Raw genomic sequence first — 20,589 nt, forward strand, 5'->3', positions numbered from 1 at the left:
ACAAATTTTACGAAAAAACAGGCTCTTTTATCTGACATGAGCAACCTTAAGCTCGCACTGCAGCGATGTATAGAGCTGCAGTCTGCTACGAAGAGAGAGCTTGCTTTGCAATGGTGTCTTGATCTGACCACATCATTGTCCCGAGATAAGTTTCGCTATAATGGTCTTGTCCCCACGCTTTCAAGAGATCGACTGCGCTACGTCATCATCCAGTTACAGCAGTTCAAACGCAACATATCCATGACAAATACCAAGTTTTTTGAACATAATTTGAAGATTATGGCAGAGCAGCCATCCTCTTCCAAATCATTTAAAGAAGCTCACGATAAAGTGGAACAATATATAGAGCTAAAAAACTCATCTAGCGAAAAAGAGCACGAGAACGAGAAAGCCGAACTTTTTGACTACTTATACAAAAACCGCTACGAAAGCCTAATTGTGAAACTGTTTAGAGATTCAGTCGATAAATTCGCAGGTTTCAAAGAGTCACAATTTTATCAGCTTACCAAAATCATTGACCAGTATGGAACTCTAGAGGATCTGAACTCTTTTCTTGAGCAATACAGCACCAAAAAGACAAGCCATCTGCTTCGAAGGCTCGAAAACATGAAGAACATGCGCGAAATAAAAGCGATACTACAGTTTCAAGAATCTATCGATCCCAACTTACTGAATCATATTAAAAACTACCGAGGATTATCTTTAGCTCTCACTAAATACCTTAGACACCAGATATGGACTTCAAAGTCCCTAGAAAAGAAACAATCTATGGCCAAGTCGGCACTGGACATTCTGGGTCCTGAGAACTGCGATGTTCAATTCCTGGCAGAGGCGTATCGTGTGCTTCGCTCTGGGGATCTGAAAACTAGGTATAAGTTGGCAAAACAGCTAATCGATCCACAAAGAAAAAATGACATTGTATTTGCTATGCTCTCCAGCACTAGTCCGACTGAAAGCTGCTACTTATGGGTGAACGAATTTCCCGACGTAAAGTTAGCAGATCAAGTTCCCAAGGAGCTTTACATTCTTAAACACCGGTACCTTTTCGCTGGAAGGCTCCCCAAAAATTTTGCTCGTCATCTTGATCTCGACCGCGCTCAATTAGAGAAACTCATCAGTTGCCTCATTTTTGGGTACTCGCGCTGGGGTGACCATCAATATGTGTTTGACCTTGTCAAACTGAAGGGTCAGTTGGGGCTTGAGATTTCAGTAATCGATCAAGTTGGGATTTTTTTAGCCACGCTGCAGCTTGACAAAAATGAAGCATACAATGCTTTCAAAAGTCTCCCCCAGGAAGCGCACCGTTACGTTGTCAAAGAGGTGATAGAGATGCTCGGCAAGGCTAATAGGTGGGATGAATTAAATGCATTTTTTTCTGGTTTGTCCCGACTGAACTACACCCCAACTGTGGAAGATTACACTATGATGTTCGAGGCTCTCGCGAGTCGTGGAGCTACGGACCAGATTATGGAGCTGTGGGAAATGTTCCTAAGAAGGGGATTGATTCCAACTGATAGGGTACTGCAGGCGATTATTAAGTCACACATAAGGAAACAGGCATACGCTGACTGTTTGCAATGGTTTGCTGCCTATTCGCATTTTAAGATTCCTTTATCACCGAAAGCTTATGGGCTCATGTTACAAGCGCTTTCAGGAACGAACGAGTTGGTGGCCTGTTTCCAGCTATTGGATGAGCTAACCAAGATAAAAAATGCTACATTAAAGAGAAACAATTTCTCAGGGTTCGCGAGTAATTGTGCAATAGGAGGGGATCACAAGAGCATTGAGACGTTATTGAGCGTGTACTACCCCAAGTTTGGACTCACGCCAGAGGCACCTGATTTTACATGGATTTTGAAAGCCCATTTCAACTCACAAAGGTACAACACTGTGATTGATATTTTCAGAAAGCTGCAAGCTGATAAATTGGACTGTTATGGCAGTTACGAGGTGGCTTTGTTATCGGCATCAAGATTAGGTACCTTGCGCACCTTCGACATTCTGTGGGACGAGTTTTCTCGCAAATTCAAGGACGAGTTGAAGATCGAGTCGTATGAACCATTCTTGATTGCGTACTGCCGTCGTCACAAGTTCAACCGCGTAGTGAAGTTTATGGATGGTTTGAGGGAACACTACAAAAGGTTCCCTTCAAAGTTGCTCAACCAGGTTTTTTTCCAATACATGCGAATGGGAAACTTGAAGAACGCCTTCAGTCTCATTGGAATTGCACTCTCCAGGGGTATCGAAATAAGCTCCAAGACATATTCCTTGGTTCTCCAAGCTGGAACGGATTTGGTGAGTAACTTTAATGCTTCGCTTATGGAGGAACTCTTGAATAACAAAACGAAAGACTCTCTGGGATTCGCAGAAAAGGATTTGAGTCCAGCGGCTTTTAAAACGGCCATAAAGTGTTTGCTAAATGAGAACCAGACTCGGAAGGCTCGTTTCTTATTTGAAACGTACATCGAAACGTCTAGTTCATACTTTTTGGACAACGTTCATATCTTAGCCCTAGAGTTGATGATTCTTGGTAAGGAAAACCGGTGGCAGGAATTTGACAGCTGCTTTAACAGATATTATTCCATTGTACGACAGAAAATTGTTCACGCTCGTCTGAAAAACACGCAGGTGTACGACAAGATGGACGATCTCAATTTCCGTTTGCATACAGGCTCTACCTTGCAAACTCTAGACGAAATCAGACTGCGAGATAGATCGCTGAAACCCGGAGCGATTGCCCGATATTTGAGGGAAGCAGTTGTTGACGTGTGGCCTTACCGTTTGAAGCAATTGGATAACCAAGGCCAGCTGAGAACCATTCCGCAAGCCGTCGAGCAGATGTTGGCCGACGGTTTCGTGCTGAGCAGCTTGAACGTTAACGAAACAGCACTGAAGTTAAGTACGGATCCATCTCTGGTTCGTGAGACCGTCGAATTCATTGAGCGTTACCTGTTAGGTGACCTCATGAGACGCGGTAGATTGCGTTTCTTGCGGTTGCAATTCAAAAGCTCAGCTACGGTGCCGCCTGTTCCGTTTCGTTCGAGCCCCCTTCACTTCCAACTAATAACAATGAATCTCAAAAAGCATCTCAAAGCAATGCCGCGATCGGAAGCTCTGGAAGTGTTACGGTCACCGGTTCTGGCCAAGAGAAATATCGTTTTGCGTCACAGGTCACATATACAAGAGAACTTTAACAAACTCAGGGCCAAAGCTATGTTACAAACCAGTATCGCCAACAAACACATGCGCATTGAAGCTTATAGAGAAATCCGCACAAGGCGCCGCGGGTACATTCGCTCTCGAATGAATGAGATCAACGAGTACTCGAGGCTGCTCAATATGCTACTGCAGAAGATTTCAATTTCTGCACGCAAGGCGAAGGGGCAAGAGTTGCAAGATCTACGGGAACACATCAAGGCTTACAAGGAGAAACTTAATTCACTGCAACAAGCCAAAGCGGGGCTGCTTAAGGAGGCCAAAAATATCGTGATTGACGTTCGGACGAAATATGACAAAAAGCACATGTACAATAAGATGGTCAAAATCCACCAGCAGCAAACATAGTCTGTATATAAATCAATTGCATTAGTTAACGTCTGGGAATTGTAGCTGTGTAAATGCGTCTGCTGTGCCCCAAATTAGTGGCCCAACATGCGGTTGAATGTTATACTCTAGCTTGAGGGTGGCCGTTTTATTGTGGAGATCAGGGTAGTAGTCCCACACAGAATACTTTGAACGTACATCGGTCAGATCTAAAACGCTATCTTTTTTCGTCGGTATGATTTTGTCCCAAAACACAACTTTGGACAGCTCGTTCTTTTTTCCAGGGTACTCTCCAATTAAATACACAAACACCTGCTTAGTGTTCCAATTAAACAGTGACGACATGTCTGTTGTGAGATCAAATGCCAGTCTGATATTTTCTTTCCCAGAGTTTGGACGGCCTCCAAAGTTCCTTGAATACTTCATCGTGTTCACAGCCTTGTTGACCGAAATGTGGGCCGGAATCGACCCGTGTTCACTAACGTGTAGCTGAATTAGCCACGAAACAGAGATGACTGCAGCCATCGTCATCACAAGTGTCAGAACATAGTTCGATACGGTCTGTACCCGTTGGAACAGAGAGAACATATTTTGAGTAAAATAATTTAGGAGCCGGGTAATAATTAGCCAGACCATGCTCGTACCTCTGCTTCTAGCGTTGACAGCTGTAGTGTGCGTCCTACTCTTTGGTGATCTTCCAGTGTTTCGAAACACCTTCATCTTTGTATTGCACTCAAAGATTACCCACATTTTGGGTAACAGTGTCTCAACGCTAAGATTCCTCGATTCGCACTATTGCAACGGAAACCTGCGTTGCATAGCTCGTTTTGCAAGATGGACTATACCGGCCTTCTACATCATAGTCTACTCCTCAGCTCTGTGGCTTTTTGCGAAGAACACGTTGCCGCTATTACAAAACAGACATCTCATTGTCGTCATTCCCTCTGTCCTAATAAATTACTACACGTTTTTCATGGCTGTGCTGCTCGATCCGGGGTCAAAACCAACATGCGTTTTTCCATTTGACGAGTTGATATACACTCCTTCGACTTGTCGGACATGCAAAACCCTGAAACCAGCACGAAGCAAACACTGTTCCACTTGCAACCGCTGTGTCCAGCTATTTGATCATCACTGCGTTTGGCTGAACAATGATGTTGGCTACTACACCTATCGCTACTTTCTGGCCTTCCTGTTATCAAAGGTCTGGACGTTCGCATATGGGGCATATTTGTGCTGGAGCGCACTAGCTACCACTCCACGCATGTTTTGGCATACAGTAACGAAAACGAACCCCACCAATAAAGTTTCCGGAGCTCTATTTTTATTGTGCATTTTATTGCTGCCATTGGTAGCAATATTTTTAGCAGAACATCTGCGGTACATTTACTTGGGGGTCACCACCAACGAGACTGCTAAATGGGACTATATTCGGTACTTATTTGAACATCGCCTATTGTACAGAGCTGACACTGAAGATGGTTGTAAATACATCATCGCCAATGAGACAGGATACACCACTTTGAGCGGCGCTCAAATTTATGCCCTTGAACCTAAATTGGTCCGTTCCTGGAACGACCTACAAAATGTTTACGACAATGGGTTCATTTTGAACCTCGTTGAACGAGTTTTTCCAAAAGCTTTATAATTGTACATAGAATGAATCATTTTCTTTCATACTCTCTTGAAAGACGCCCTATCAAGTTCTCAGCTGTCGTCACACCAGGAATTTCTAGGCTTGAACGCAAACGTTGGGGTGAGGATTCGCGGCCTTCAAATTCATCCATTTCGTGTCTTGCTGAATCTAAAGACCTCTGCCTATTCGCGTCCAGAGAGTTCCCGCTGATTCGACTTCTGAGACGGGCCATTCGGTCAGCATCCGTCATAATTCTAGGGTCTCTTTTCACGGTCATAGAAGGTCTCCGCAAACCATCCTGGTTGTAACCATCCGTGAATTCCATTTCAATTTCTTCTGTAGCTAGAGTATCCACAGATTCAGAAATTGGGATTGGAGACGCAGTTGAGTCCCTGTGTTTTTTGAAGAACCGTTGGAAGACTGAAGCACGTTTTCCACCAGTTCCATTGATCGAATCTCTGAAAGGAGAAACAGGAGTGTCAGGTAGATGAATAGGCGCCTCTGCAAGATGTTCCTTGGTGTAATTCGAGATTTTTGCTCTATCCGGATCCGTGGGGTCGTAATCCTCATGGTATTGGTCAAAGTCTCCTTTGGCAACGGCTTCCCTAATAATGTCAATATCCTTCGGATACCAGAGTTTGCAAGTGAAGTCATACGCGAACCTTGGTAAAATGCAAGTCAACACGCTGGGGAAATAACATGCCCAGAAAGACGGAGTGCCATACATGCGGGCAGCGGACTTGTAAAACTCTCCCGAATAGGTAGATGAAGACCAAATACCGGTCCATCCAAACACGACAAGGATCGATAAAGAAATGATAAGAACGGTCAGCCAGTCCCATCTGTGAATATGGAACAGAACATATAAGTCACATGAAGTCGTGGCAATGGTGGCGACCAGTGCACCAACCAGGTATCTGTGGTCCAAACTCAATCCGTTGAAAGTGACAACACTATTCTTATAGTAAAGGAAGTAAGGGTAGAAAAATGAAATCAAAGACTGGTAAAACCCATCCGTCATATACCACCAAAACTTTTCCATTGTCCATTCGCTCCTTAAAATGCCAGTTTGATAGAGCTGAGGCACCAACAAGGATATATGGGCAGGAACATCTTGGTCGAAAATACCCATGAAGATGACTGGCAGCGAGGTATAAGCCAAATTGTAGAACATCAAGTACGTGTACTCGAACAAGTATGCTCCGTCGAAATCATCATAAATTCCGTACCAAAAGAGTGCCAACGTAAACACCACATTCTTGTAGAAAAAACTTGGAATCATTTCTGCAAGCCGTTTATAAGACCATCTTCCGTGGACTAAAACCAATCTCGCCAGATATCTGAATTGACCAAGAGCATAATCTGCTGACATCACAGCTTGCGTTCCTTCCTCACCAGCAATACCAACGCCGACGTCGGCGGCCTGAATCATAGCGACGTCATTGGATCCGTCCCCAATAGACAAAGTCATGACGTCCAAACTTTCCTTAACAAGCTTCACCACTGCAGCCTTCTGTGCGGGAGAAACACGACAACAAAGGACAGCCTTGCACTGTTTGCACAAAAGCAGGAATTTATACTTTGTTTTTTCGTTTAATGCTAACTTCAAGGCTTCACCGTCAATGACCAAGCCAAAGTTTCCAGAGGGCAAAGAATGATTCTTCTTGGCAAGTTGAAGCTCATCCAATGAACCTTGCATGTCAAAATGTGTACTCAAGTACTTCTGGATAAGCGCCAAAACCAGTTCCGCCTTGTTCCCAGCCAAAGACTTCATCTCACTTTCGGTGAATAACGATTCAATGTCGTCTCCGGATGTCTTAATGACAAGCAAATCCATACCGTTCTCCAACATATTGCAAGAAAAGCCAATGTTGATAGCAGTTTCAACCTTGTCACCAGTCAGAACCCAAAGCTTGATACCTGCATTTGCCAGAAGTTGAATGGAATCAGGGACGCCATCCTGAAGACGATCCTCAATAGCAGTTCCTCCGAGAAGAGTCAAATCTTGTTCAATGGAAGAAGCAACCTCTTCCATTTTTTCTTCTCTTTGATCCAAAGCAGAAGATGCAACATTGTGTCTCGCCTGCCATTCTTCATATTCAGACCATGTTAGCTCTCTCTGAGCAATGCATAGGGTTCTCAATCCCTCGGTTGCAAATCCCTCTAGGTGAATCGCGGTTTTGTCTAGCAGCTGCTGATCGTTTGATTCGCCCAATCGAGAATAAATAATGGAGTCGGCACCTTTACATATCAAAAGAACAGTTGGCTCTTTGTTTTTATCGGTTGGAGGAATCTTTATCATAACACTCATTCTTTTTCTGGTCGAGTTAAACTCCAAAATGTTCAAAATCTGATATTCCTTCTCAACACCTTGAACGTTCAAAACTAGACCCTTCTTAGTTCTTCTCACAAACTCAAAACCGACATCTTTCGCTGTGGCCACAAGTGCGGCTTCGTCCGGACTTTGTGCCTTCAGCTCCATTTTTCCTGGGTACTTTTCCGATGGCTCAGTCAAAACACTGTGACACAGTGCTAGCGCAAGCATGAAATGCTCCAATGCTTGCTTTTGGGCAATTCCAGAATCTCCTTTCAAATCTTCCGCGAATGGCTTCGAAACGAAAGTCAGTTCATCTTGGATATCTGGTGATAATTTGCCTTGATTGATGACTCGCAGCATACTAATCATTTCGACTTTATCCTTGGCAATCTCTTCTTTCTCCCTCGCAGCCTCTTCTTCGACATCAATTCCTTGACGTCTCCTGATACCCGCATAAGCTTCAGTATATGCCCGTCCATACGTGACACCATTTATTGTACATTTTTTGAACTCCATCACATTCTGTGTTAAAGTCCCTGTTTTGTCACTGAAAATGTACTCAATCTGACCGAGATCATCCGAGATATTCCAAGACTTTGGAGTACATGGATAATCCAACCTCTCATAGTACATGTGAACATCTGAATAAATGAAAAATGCCTGTGCTGTTTTGATGATCTCAATAGAGATGTAAAGAGAGATTGGAACCAGAGATTGGTACAGAATCAGGGCAACGAAAAACCCAAGAATACCATTTGCAGCTGGCGAACCTGCAATCGTTCCAAACTCAAAATAGTCCCTGATGGTATTCCGTTTGTGGTAGTAAATTCCATTAACCAAACCACTGACAAAACATAAAAGGAAGAGCAAAACGAAGTTGATTATAACACAAGCATTCAATTCACGTGATATTCTTGATCTTTTGGAAGGTGTCACTCCAGCATTCATCATAATTTTAGTATCATCGCCGGTAAAAACAACTAATCCAACAACCCATTTAGTATTTCTCAATGTACAGCCACGAAGGAGCATGTTATTGATTGTGACAGGCTCGTTGGATATTTTGCCGGCGGAATCGTCACCAGCAACGTAGTACTTTAGGTTTCCTTGATAATTGTACAAGTTGGCTTTTGGTCCCTCGCTCTCCAGCCAGAATTTGCATCTGGCTAAGTCATTAACGGATTTGATTGATGTTGATGAACACTTAAGAGCCTGTTTGACTTTCAGGTTAGTTTCACCGTCCAAATTCTTGGTCTCAGTATAACAAGCGCCGTCTGCATCAGAAGTCGACAATATTAAAAGATCAACTGGGATTGACTCATTAGCTTTGATCTTAACGATATCACCAACGTGGACATTCTTCCAGTAATCTTTCTTGAAAGTTGGGTTTAAACTATTGTGACTGGTAGATGAGGGAGGGGCTGTAAATGGTTCAATTCTGGTAGAAAACAAATCCCCTCCAACATCCTCATTCTTATCCGAGAATGGATCTGCTGCTGCATCACTCGTCAGCGATGTGGAGCTTGCAGCTTGGTCGCCCTGAAAACTTTTTCTATAATCAAAGCTATCTATTGACTTTCTAGTTCCGGCTGCATCCTCTCTAAGAGGGTCTATAGTCTTCTTGCCTTTGATTTTATGGATCAAATCCAGCATACGGTGAGAAGAAAATTTCTTTATTCTTCTCCACAAACTGATATGCTCCCCATTAAAATTAGGATTATCCATGCCCTTCAAAATGTGGGTGACTTGGTTGTTGACTTCAAGATCTAAGCCTGTACGTCTAGAATCTTCAAGTGCATCTTTGAATGCAGTGATAGCCACGATAACGATCAGTGGAACTGCTGATAACGCAGGACTGGGAACTCCGAAAATCTCAAAGGCTCCCATTATAATCATGGCCAAAAAGTAGATGTTAGCGACGTTCTCAAATTGGTAATACAGGTTCTTAGGGATGAATGACAGCGGTGTATACTTAGTGGTCCGGATTTTGTTTCTTGTGTATTCTGGAGGATTGCCATCACTGTCCTTTTCGTTGTCCGGCAAAGCAAGGTTCCAATAGATGTTCCTCTTTTCTGACGATCGATCTTGACTTCCATCATCGTTGTCGTCGTCCCGGTCTGCAGAATCTCCACCGCTGAACATTCTCCGGCCCGGCATTTTCTTCGAGATACTCCGCTTGAATGTCTTATTTCTGGACAACGGTTTTCCGTCCTTGCGTCTCTGTGTACCCCATCTGTGTCTCTTGATGGCCGTGCTATTTGACCGTGGCAAGTCACCCACGTAATCATCGTCTTCTTCATCGTCTTCACTTCCCTCACCTTCAAATCTAACATGTGCATCCTGCAAATTGACCGTGGAAAACTTCTTTGAATCGGACTTTGTCATTCCAAACACATCCTCTTCAAACTCATCCGCGGTGTCAAATGATGTGTCCTGGAACTGCGAGTGTTGCGATCTTTTGGAGGCTGACCTCCCACTAGGAGGGGCTGTAGAACGTGGTGTATTTGTGATAGAGCTCCCTGGGACAAACCTAAAATCTGAATCATCACCCGTAAACTCATAGCTGTCCTCAAAGGGACTTCCCACGCTGATATCCGGATCCTGCGACATGGCTTGTTTATCAAGACAATTGTTGGATCACGTTGATCTGTCCTTATCGACACCTGAATTTGCCCGATACCTTGAAGTTTGACAGTTATTCAAAAGTTGTTCAATTCCAATCTTTGAAATGGTTGGATAAGTAACAGAGCTTCTTCGCCGAACAATAACCAATATTCGGGCCTTTGAACAAGGATTTCCTAAAAGCAAAGTGGCCCTTGCAAAAAAAAATTTGGACCTCCTAGGGATCCGCACCTACTTTATCCGGGCCGAGCGAAAAAAAGAAAGTCAGCCCGTATATTTGTAATGAATAAAATATAGCTAGCTTTCACGGACAATCTACGTATTTCATGCGAATCTAATAGCATGAGTTAGTAACTAGGACGCTCCAAATCCAGCATGATACTGGTGAATTTTCATCATTCTTTTGCTTGCAACGTCTTTTGCAAATAACCGAGCAACTGTGTATGTGTATGCGTTCCTAGTACATCTTAGTCATCACTTTTGAAGCCTAATAGACCATTTTTCTCACGCTATTTGATTCCATCTCTTCCGAAGTACTAATCAGCGTGATGTGAACGTACAGGGTGTCTCATGGGGAATCCTATCATTCGACGCGTCGGTAGTCGCTTTTGAGATTTTCTGGTGCCCTCGTTTTTCTAGGGGATAATAATAATTGTGCTTAAGCGATTTGGCGTCGTTTCCAAATTTTATGGAGTTCGGATTGTAGCCAAGTTGCATATGAATGGAAATACTCAGAGGAAAGAAGGCTCTTCAATAGATATTCCGTGTTACTCTTTTACGGCGTTCAAACTCCGATATGGTACCGCCAACAGATTGAATAGAACGACAACCATAATCTCGCTTGGACCAATTCCTAGATCATGGTTATTCTATAAACAATCTGCCCTGCTATCAACTTTGCACAAGATAGGTGAGAAGACTGACGGCTCTTTTGCAAGATCTACTGAAATGTTCGACAACGTTGCTCGTAATTTTGGATTTAGGTCCAGTCGACAGGCCTCAGGCAGAACCTCCTCTGGTATGTCCAGTGATTTCTCCGATTCAACGCAGTTGATAGACAATGCTAGCACCATGAGTTCAGATTCAGTGACGATCCATGATCATCCAGAGGGAAATTTGACGGTCTCGTCCCGAGAACAGGAGCAAAGGAACAGAAATCATGGTGTCATTCGTCGCCATCCAGATGGCACTTCTGGTTCCCTCCTTGGCAGATCTCGTACCCGGAAACCCAATAGTCACAGAGATCCCACCAAAACTCTTGGGTGGTCCAATGATGACTTCTTAGCATTCAATCAGAAACTTTCTTCCCGTTCCAACCTGGGGAATGATGGGGCAAAGAATGCCACAAACAATTTGTACTCACACAAGCATTTATATCGTGATATCGCGAAAGCGCGTATCATGGGTAAAGAAGTTCGAAATGCAGAAGATGTTTCCTCCAATGCCTCTTTCGTTACCGCTAATGAGTTCATCTACTCCACACCCCAGGCTAGACAACCACAAGATTCCAGCTCCCACAGTGGTATTAATGACACTTCTCTTGGTTCGTATGATACAATAATGGCATCTCAAAGGGAAACTGGTACAGAAAAAGCTGCTGCCCCAACGACAATGGTGAAGTCCGTGACTTTTTCTACATCAGCCAAAAAAAACCACTCTCCCAAAAAGAAGAAACTCATGGAGGTAGAGCTGCTGAATCCTGAGGAGCATGTTGGAGTTTTAGATACAAACGATCAACAGCAAAGTCACTCCCACTTTAGAGACCTCTATGAGCAGTTGAATGAGGAAATGATCACCATTTTTGACAAACTCCAGCATAGAACTGTCGGTGCTCGCCATAGAATCAATAATGAATACTCCAAGATTGAACAACGGCGAAAGCTGAGAAGAATGTTTCAAGAATTTTCTGCCGGCAATATAGTTAAGATGGAGAAGATGCTTGTTACAGTCATCATGAAGGAGACAAGATATGAAGCTGAAGGTCCCTCAAGGCTAGTTGAGAAATGGAAAGAGTATATTGTTGTGGCACGCTCTACAGGTAATCATGAATATCCTATCGTGCTCCAATTCTTCAAAAAGCGAAACATCCGTTTTGTGGACATAGAAGGGCTTACTCAATTTGATGATGAAGAATCAGTGTTTGAGGATGTTTATCAAAAGAAGTCCGCGAGAACTTCGCGTTCACATCTGGAATTTGACGTCCTTTTATCGATCTCTGATACGAGAATCAGATTTCGAAACGTCTTGGATAAAACCATTTCGATCTCAAAAGTGATGAGAAAGCACAGGGATTTTGAGTACATCCTTCTTCCTCAAACTCAATCATCGGCCACTCGGTGGCTTAGTTTTTTCAACACTGTCTTAAAAAGTCAATCAAGAGAGGAGCAGAAGACTCTTTTACTCAAGATTCCAGATCTTGATTTGTCGCTGACAATCAAAAATTTATCCAGGCATTTGCGCCCTGAAGATTATTGTATCAAGGAGGATAATTTCAAAATTGAAATGCTAGAGAACGGGTATAGTGTTCCTCGCTCAAATGCATTCAATAAATTAGTGGATACAATAGTTGCTCAGTTGCTGATCTTGAACGATAAAGGATGCCTTCCGCCAAGAGGAAACAAATTTATAAGTAATTTACCCTACAGGAAACATCTTTTGGCTTTCGCTGCCAAGAAATACGATCGTTTGGAATGGATGGTTGGTGAGTCGGAGAAGTTACTTCAAGCTACATGGCTGATTCTCAGTAATACGCATGACATAGAATTGAGAGAGTTAAAACACGAACCACTGGCCCTGATGAATGAACCCTTGGTGGAACCGAGACCAGTGGAAGGCTTTTTAGTTCTCCTATCCAACAGGAGGGGAACGCTCAAGTCTTCTTTTGGTCGAAATTACTTTAAGCTGCACTATTTTAGCAGCTTTGATAATCTTCTCATGTTTCAAGACTTTCATACTGCAGTTCCTCCTTTCGAGGATTCCATGACTGATATAATGAGCCCTTTGGGGAGAGTTTTAGATGAGAAAGAACTGACAGAAAAAGTGCATTCTAGAAACTTATATTTTGAGAAAAGTCCATTTCCTTTAGCTCCTTCTAATCCTTCTCATATATCTTGGTTGAGGCCTGGTATCTCAAAAGAAGAATTTGACAAACGAGACATGGATGCCTTATATGAGGCAGAAAGACGAGCGTCCATTATTGTCAATTGCAAAGGAACGATTGACCTGTGCAACGTTTCTGAAATCAATTGTATCCCTACTTCCGAGGTCCCAAATGTTATCCGGTTGGCTGGGTCGCTTGCATGGGGTTATCAGCAAAGCCGATTGGATGACGAGAGTTATGTTGACTCTGTTTTCGAACTGATACTAAAGTCTGGCTGTCGAATCCGGCTTCAGGCTTGTAATAGAAAAGTTAGAGACCAATGGGTTTTCAACCTTCTTCAGCTTCGTGAATATTGGGTCAAGAAGAAGCAGGAAGAGTTGAAACGTATCATCAATCTACGGGAGAAAAATATCATAGCTACACATCTTCCGGATGACAAATACGAGTCTATTTTAACTGTTGATGACAACCCGAACAAATGGGAGCTTTCCAAAGCGCACACGGATCCATATGTTCATAATATATCATCTCTGTCGGTAGAAAAGCCTTTGATGATGAGTGGAGTGCTATACCAAAAAAGAAAGAAGCACAAAAGCTTCAAAACGTTTCTTGTTCTACTATGTCCAGGATTTCTTGTGCTTTACGATATGTTCAACAGAAGTTTCAAGTCAGGAACTATCAAGCAAACTGCATACTATAAGCACTATACAACAATCAGCCTAGGGAACTGTTACGTTTTTTGCGATTCCACAAATGACTTGGATGTTTCGATTCGCGATTCCACATTGAGTGAAGTTTCGCCTGGAAGCCACCAGGTTCCGCGAATCTACTCAGATGGATGGAAAAGCAGCGAGGACGAGCACTGTCGCCGATTTACGATATGGTTTGGATCAAAAAGAGTCATGATGAGAAAAAACAATTCAAAAAGAGTGATTTTGAATGACCAGCACCTTGATTACTCCTCTGACGATGATGAGGAGACAGAGTCCGAAAGCGATAGAATGAGTTTGCATGACCGGGGTAAAATGCTGAAGACCGTATCTCGTCTAGGAGTGACCGGTCATAGTATGGTATTTTTGGCTAGATCGCGGGTTGAACGTGATCTGTGGGTGACTAAGCTTCTCAACGAGGTTGAGCGCTTCAGAATTGTTGACGACGAAGAAGTCCAATTGTCTTAATAAATATTGCTACGAGTTAATGATCGCATATTATACAGCCTTCCAAATGTAACACATTTCATCCCATCCCACGCTAGCAGCGAAACCGGATCCCCACAGGGACCAGTCGCAGCCAATGGCAAACTCCCTGTGCTTATCGAATGTCTTGATTAAAGACCGGCCATGCCATAATCTGTTATTCATGAATCGTGCACTACTGTCAGTCTGATCTTTCCAAACACGACACGTCATATCATACGAACAGCTGAGCAAAGTGTCTGAGTAGTGTGGTGACCAGCTGACTTTGCGAACAGCAAAATCGTGTCCTATGAATCTATTGACAGGCGACGGCCCAGTCTTGTTTGCTGTGCCGAGAACATGATGCTGGACATTTGGAATCATGCGGAGATCCCAAACTTTTATCGACTTGTCCACAGAGGCTGTCGCAATAACTGTTGGTCTGTATTTGTTGTAATCACAAGATAGCACTTCCATGCCGTTATGAGCTATGAAATCTATCTGCAAAGGTTGCGGGGCCCTGATATCCCAAACCTGGCAGTGTGAAGATGAGCTCACAGAAACCAGCTGTGACGGATTGTGTGGAGAAAAGGTAGCTTGGTACATGCAATCTGTGGGATGCTTTTCTGTTTGCTTGGTGGAAAGTGGGACGAAAGGTCTGTCCACCACTAGGGAAGAATCCGTGGACGAGACGAGTGTGAGCATGGACTGCTGTCGATTTGGCGACCAGACTTTGATTGTACCGTCCCATGACGAGGAGCAGAAGATTCCCTTGTCCACCATGTTCCAATAAACCGAAAAGATTTCTCTCGTGTGTTCCTGGTATCTTTGAATAGGGAATCTTTGCAGCGAAATGTCGAACAGAGAGATGGATCCGTCACCGGCACACGTTAAAACCTGGTTCTCGTGAATTTCAGACCACGCAACGTCGAACAAGCCGTCTTGTGTCTCAAACTCTGTATCTTGTACCACCGTGCCATTGTCCTGAATAGACAAGATGACAAGCTTTCCGTTCCCTACAAGCCCGTAGTTGGCTGCAGTGGCTACTGCCAGCTTGTTGTCGTAGAAAGGCGAATACTTGCAGGCATAACCATTATATCCAGTGGTCCTGTATTGGAACATGAACCGTTTTTGTATTAAAAATATTTAGCTCAGTTAAGTAATGACTACTTCTCGTTAGACGTGACAGAGGTGGTAGGCGACGACCCGCTATTCCAGACGGAGCTTATTTTTTCTGTGCGTGAGCTGTCTCCGTCACCTGATTTGCCGTCATCCTGATGCATTGAAAAGAATGGTGAGCTAGGCATCATGAGACCGTGTCTACGATCGTCGGGCTGTGCAATCCTATCTTTTGATTTATCAGCTTCGTGCGACTCATTGGCCAGAATCTGTGTCAGCAGACCAGTCAAGTGATCTCCGCCGTCAATGCATTGTGTCTGGACAGTGTCCGCATCCTTTGGAGTCGATTCGAATTTATCCTTGGGAGTCTTGTCAAATTTAAAGTTCAGAGGAGAGCTCGTTTTGGATCCTCCCTTCAAAATGTTGTAGACCTCAGGATCGTCATCAAACTGACCATCAACCGGCTCTTCTTCTTCGTCATGGGTAAACAGGTTGCTGATCCATTCGTTGCTGGGCGACGTTTTGGTCGGAGATCCCGGTTGCTCCACATTGGAAAACGATTCTATGAGGCGGTGCAGACTGGGAGAGATGTCGTGGACCATGAGAGATTGCGGTTCGTCTCCCTGTGTCTCGTCCGCAGGCGGGTTATTTTCCTTATCATCGTCGTCGAGAGGAATCAGAGTGGTGTTTAGTTTGGTGGCATTAATCGGCGAATCGTTGTCGCTGGATTCCGGCGACTCTTTTTTGGAATCGTAGAGCGGGTCGAGGTCAGTGAGCGGATTCTGGGCCGGCGATGACCTGTCGGACTCCAACTTGTCGTATTTTCTCGTGCTCGTGGCCAGTGAGGATGATATAGTTTCGTCGCTGGCTCTGGCTTTGTTCACCTTCTGTCGTTTGCGTGCTGCAGTGGCAAGATTATCTGCTGCTGGCGACATCTTTGCATAAGGGCTGTCCACGAGACCTTTTACTCCCAAGTCGCCACGCTCGCGAAGCTTCTTTGTGTCATTTTTTGCGTGCAAAGTTGAACAGATGTTGCAAAGCAAGCCAGAGTTACCGAACTCAAATATACCGTCTTTGTGAAACCGGTACGGGGGGTTAGACGTGGACGTGCAATTGACGCAGCGTTGGACTGCGAGGGGTTTCGAGAATTTGGAGTGGTTGCCCGTACTCACGTCGCCTATCTTGACCACGCTACTGATGAAACTTTTGTTTTTCTTGGCTTTGGTCGGAGGATCCGTAGCTTTCATGAGTTTCTCAAAATTAGAGAACCTTGATGCAATAGCATCTTCGCGTGACTCTAGGGAGGTATTGTTCTGATCGGACATCATGATGCGGTGCGCAAGACTATTTTGGCTAATAAAGGGGAGCGACTGAGTTCTGGTGGCTAATTGCGGAATGCTGGCGAGAGAATTAAAGGGCCTTTTTCGAGTCTCGCTATTAGAATCTGACGACTCGCTAGGCAAGAACATGGGACTGCTGCTTTCGGAGGGATTGGCGTTCGACGTTTCGAGTTTGGAATATGAGAAAGATGTTGCATGCTTGTTCACCACGTTGAATCGTAATTTCACCTCCAAGGTATCGGCGCCCACACCAGAGCCATTGATAATGTTGACAAAATTTTTGCACACGCGTCCGGTGATGATCACGGGCGTCCGTCTCTCCATGAGCTTGGAATAAAGCCCGAAACCCACAAATGGTTCGTCCACCTCGACGACGTCTTTGGAATAGATCGAGTAGTCCAAACCTTCTCGAAAGCATTCCGGAGACATGTTGTGAATGAGTTCTAAACATTTGCGTATGTCAATACACCCTATAACGGCGCCATTGTGCGGAGGCTGTTGCGGAAGTTGAATGATCTTCGATGAAAGAGGCCGTTTAGATCTCACGAGGAACTGCGTTGTGTTGTCGAATGTGTAAAGAACCTTGAGTATTACGCTTTGAGTATAGGTTTGTACCTGGCTGTTACTCATAGTGAGCAATACAGTAAGTTGCTAAATTATAAACAATCTCCAATTCCCTTGAACACAAGACGAACCTGCAAATGACATAAGCACAGATCTGAAAGGACTTGTCTGCTAAATTTCAAACAACCGTTCTTGGTCGTACCGTGTTTTTTCCTATTTTGGGACGCGTATTGCAGGTATAATTTTTTCCGGTCGCGTCTTATAAAGAAAGGCCTAAAACACGAGGTTAGCAAAGGTTTAGGGATCGAATTTAATGATCGGCCAAAGCAAAGCAAGAAGATGTGGCTAACGCCTCCTAGCACTCTAAGCCACTTTTGTGACTGTAGCGAACGGAGGATGAGAAAGACTTTTGATTGGCTCTTTGTATCTCTTATTGATCTCCTCGTCGCTGATCTTCTTCAGTTGCATCGTTTCTGCGTCCTCGAGAATCAGCGTTTTGTAGTAGCTCCATTTGAAAATTGTCCACCAAGTGTGGTAAAACTTAAAGTTCGGCCAGAGCGTGCTGGAGAACTCAATCACGCTATCTTGATGACACTGCCATAACATGTAGTCGCTGAGACGTGTGTGACCTGATGTTCTCACCAAGATGTCCACTTTCTCCGCTTCTCCACAATAGTAAAAGTTCTCCTCTAATGTGCGTGTATCAATGCTGTCCACACTCAGCTCGTTACGCTTTACCTTCTGGACGATCTCCGACATCGAATGGACAATGTCATCCCTGGAGGTGTAGGGAAACGCAATGAATAGATTATGGCTACCATGCGAAGCAGTTAATTCCTCAATTTTTTCTAGATCTGCCAAAACGTCAGAGGGCACGAGACTACGATTTCCCACTATTTTGATGGCGACATCGTAGTTCCTGAAATCCGTGTCTTCATTGGCAATGTACGCAAGTCTGCTTTTCAGAAGAGAGAAAATGGTATCTATCTCATTCTGAGGTCTGTTAAAATTCTCGATTGAAAAAGCATAAACTGTGACATCCTTGACCCCCAACTTGAAGCAGCAATTAAGTACTTTGGCCAATGATTCGGCACCTGCTCTGTGGCCTTCTTTCAGTGGAAGACCAGCATTCTTGGCATATCGCCTGTTCCCGTCCATCACAAAGGACAGATGGTTAGGGACCGGTCCTTAAGATTAGTGGGAGACTTTTCCTTACTCACCTGTTTTTAGCACCGACAATAGAAAGTCCTGGAAGAAGCCGTTGACGTAGTCGACGCCTGGTAATCTAGATAGTACTGAAGTGATCAAAGAAGACATAAGAACTGAGTTGCAACCAAAATCAAATCTATGTAAATGCAAGTTGTGATTTATCGATCCCTTTTTCCAATTATATTCACACAAAAAGCACACCGGCTTAGAATCTGACAGATCCAAGATGCCCGTTAGGAAAACATACAAAACTCAAAGCTTTTGGAACCTTGATCTTTCTAGAAGAGAGCCATGGTAGCGGGAACTTCAAGAGCACCTCCAGTGATGAGATAAGGTAAGCTTGAAGTTTGTCTGCTCCAGATCCACTGGAGGTGCTGCTGGACGAGGAGCTGCTGCCGGCAGATGAAACATCATATGAATCTCCAGATCCAGAGGCCGTGTGAGTGCCCCCATAGCCCCCCTGAAGCGCCTCCTCTGGGTCTGACACCGCTAGCTGCTCCGGAACCTAACCCTCCAAAGTAGCTAGAAGCTTTGCCAATTGCAGGAGAGACACCGGAGGTAGCACCGGGTGCGGCTCCAGAAACAGAACTGCTAGCTGAATCTACTTTTGAAGCTGCTTCGGAGGAATCTCCGGCGAAACTTGCGGCATCTGCGTTCGGGCCAAGAGCAGCCAGAATCGAAATCGATGTAGCGTATGTGAGATTCATTCCAGCAACTGCTATAGAAATTCAGGACAGGCAAGTCGGTCGGAAATATTTCTAGCTTCAACACTACAAGTGCAAGGCACGTTGACGGTTGCTAATCATAGGAGATGCCTTGCGCATGTTCGGAACCGCACCACGCTCCTGATATGGTTAGAACAGTTCTAGCTCGGGTAGCAAGCAGCATTGTCTCAAGTTATACGATCCACGCGTTTCACAAGCCTCCAAATAGTCAAACACACAATTCTGATCTTTCCTTTTGACAATGCTGACAGGGTTAGAGCATCGGTTGCTATTTTTGTAACGTTCCAGAGAGTGGTCCTCAAAAGTCCTGCCAAAAGTACCTGCTAGGCACAATTCCTATGGTGTAACACTCAACCGTAGTTGCTCGTTGAACAGATTCTAGTTGTGAGCTTGAATACCACATTGAAGGTCTCAGGTGTACACTTTCCGAATATATCAAATAATTTTGCCATCCAAATAAGAACAAAATGTTTTTGACGAGAAGCGAGTACGATCGTGGAGTGTCCACTTTCTCCCCAGAAGGCCGCTTATTTCAAGTGGAATACTCTTTGGAGGCCATCAAGCTCGGTTCGACAGCCATTGGAATCTGTACCGGCGAGGGAGTAATTTTGGGAGTCGAAAAGAGGGTTACCTCATCTTTGCTCGAGAGCGACAGTATCGAGAAGATCATGGAGATCGACAGACACATTGGATGTGCGATGTCTGGGCTGACTGCAGATGCGCGGTCGATGATCGACCATGCTCGAGTTGCGTCTGTGCAGCACGATTTATATTACCACGAGAAAATAGGCGTTGAATCGCTGACGCAATCTGTGTGTGATTTGGCTCTACGTTTCGGCGAAGGAGCATCTGGCGAAAAAAGATTAATGTCTAGACCATTCGGGGTGGCTTTGCTCATTGCCGGCTACGATGACGACAAAGGCCCTCAGTTATACCACGCGGAACCATCAGGAACGTTCTATAGATACGACGCAAAGGCCATTGGATCCGGATCGGAGGGGGCTCAAGCGGAGTTGCAAAACGAGTATCACAAATCGCTGACGCTGGCAGATGCCGAAGTTTTGGCATTGAAAATTCTGAAGCAGGTCATGGAGGAAAAATTAGACTCTACAAATGCGCAGCTGGCAAGTGTGACTAAAGATCACGGATTCCGAATTTATGAAGATAAAGAGGTCGCCAGAATCATTGATATTCTCAAAGACCAAGAACAAGCAGAGGAGCAAATCTAATATAAGGTAT

The 20,589-nt window shown here is 44.3% G+C and overlaps 10 protein-coding genes across 10 annotated transcripts; 4 read left to right on the plus strand and 6 right to left on the minus strand.

Annotated features, from left to right (window-relative positions):
- Positions 1-36: 36 nt before the first annotated feature.
- KL911_003747 (uncharacterized protein) lies at positions 37-3,564 on the plus strand (the record flags this gene model as incomplete). The annotated part of the gene is made up of 1 exon (XM_043198961.1): positions 37-3,564. One exon carries the CDS (start codon positions 37-39, stop codon positions 3,562-3,564), a length of 3,528 nt encoding a protein of 1,175 aa, XP_043053531.1.
- Positions 3,565-3,585: 21 nt separating this feature from the next.
- On the minus strand, positions 3,586-4,131 carry KL911_003748 (uncharacterized protein; the record flags this gene model as incomplete). The annotated part of the gene is made up of 1 exon (XM_043198962.1): positions 3,586-4,131. The coding sequence occupies one exon, from the start codon at positions 4,129-4,131 to the stop codon at positions 3,586-3,588; it is 546 nt and encodes a 181-aa protein (XP_043053532.1).
- Positions 4,132-4,177: 46 nt separating this feature from the next.
- Positions 4,178-5,191, plus strand: KL911_003749 (uncharacterized protein; the record flags this gene model as incomplete). The annotated part of the gene is made up of 1 exon (XM_043198963.1): positions 4,178-5,191. One exon carries the CDS (start codon positions 4,178-4,180, stop codon positions 5,189-5,191), a length of 1,014 nt encoding a protein of 337 aa, XP_043053533.1.
- Positions 5,192-5,207: 16 nt separating this feature from the next.
- KL911_003750 (uncharacterized protein) lies at positions 5,208-10,106 on the minus strand (the record flags this gene model as incomplete). Its single annotated transcript, XM_043198965.1, has 1 exon — positions 5,208-10,106. The coding sequence occupies one exon, from the start codon at positions 10,104-10,106 to the stop codon at positions 5,208-5,210; it is 4,899 nt and encodes a 1,632-aa protein (XP_043053534.1).
- Positions 10,107-10,835: 729 nt separating this feature from the next.
- KL911_003751 (uncharacterized protein) lies at positions 10,836-14,396 on the plus strand (the record flags this gene model as incomplete). Its single annotated transcript, XM_043198966.1, has 1 exon — positions 10,836-14,396. One exon carries the CDS (start codon positions 10,836-10,838, stop codon positions 14,394-14,396), a length of 3,561 nt encoding a protein of 1,186 aa, XP_043053535.1.
- Positions 14,397-14,426: 30 nt separating this feature from the next.
- Positions 14,427-15,515, minus strand: KL911_003752 (uncharacterized protein; the record flags this gene model as incomplete). The annotated part of the gene is made up of 1 exon (XM_043198967.1): positions 14,427-15,515. One exon carries the CDS (start codon positions 15,513-15,515, stop codon positions 14,427-14,429), a length of 1,089 nt encoding a protein of 362 aa, XP_043053536.1.
- Positions 15,516-15,559: 44 nt separating this feature from the next.
- Positions 15,560-17,482, minus strand: KL911_003753 (uncharacterized protein; the record flags this gene model as incomplete). Its single annotated transcript, XM_043198968.1, has 1 exon — positions 15,560-17,482. One exon carries the CDS (start codon positions 17,480-17,482, stop codon positions 15,560-15,562), a length of 1,923 nt encoding a protein of 640 aa, XP_043053537.1.
- Positions 17,483-17,779: 297 nt separating this feature from the next.
- On the minus strand, positions 17,780-18,574 carry KL911_003754 (uncharacterized protein; the record flags this gene model as incomplete). The annotated part of the gene is made up of 1 exon (XM_043198969.1): positions 17,780-18,574. One exon carries the CDS (start codon positions 18,572-18,574, stop codon positions 17,780-17,782), a length of 795 nt encoding a protein of 264 aa, XP_043053538.1.
- A 256-nt stretch (positions 18,575-18,830) lies between these two features.
- On the minus strand, positions 18,831-19,332 carry KL911_003755 (uncharacterized protein; the record flags this gene model as incomplete). Its single annotated transcript, XM_043198970.1, has 2 exons — positions 18,831-19,045; positions 19,113-19,332. The coding sequence occupies 2 exons, from the start codon at positions 19,330-19,332 to the stop codon at positions 18,831-18,833; spliced, it is 435 nt and encodes a 144-aa protein (XP_043053539.1).
- Positions 19,333-19,817: 485 nt separating this feature from the next.
- On the plus strand, positions 19,818-20,579 carry KL911_003756 (uncharacterized protein; the record flags this gene model as incomplete). The annotated part of the gene is made up of 1 exon (XM_043198971.1): positions 19,818-20,579. The coding sequence occupies one exon, from the start codon at positions 19,818-19,820 to the stop codon at positions 20,577-20,579; it is 762 nt and encodes a 253-aa protein (XP_043053540.1).
- Positions 20,580-20,589: the final 10 nt, after the last annotated feature.

The sequence above is a fragment of the Ogataea haglerorum genome (genome assembly GCF_019207285.1).
Source record: "Ogataea haglerorum isolate 81-453-3 chromosome Unknown 81-453-3_NODE_10_length_422072_cov_98.086364, whole genome shotgun sequence".
NCBI lineage: Eukaryota > Fungi > Ascomycota > Pichiomycetes > Pichiales > Pichiaceae > Ogataea > Ogataea haglerorum.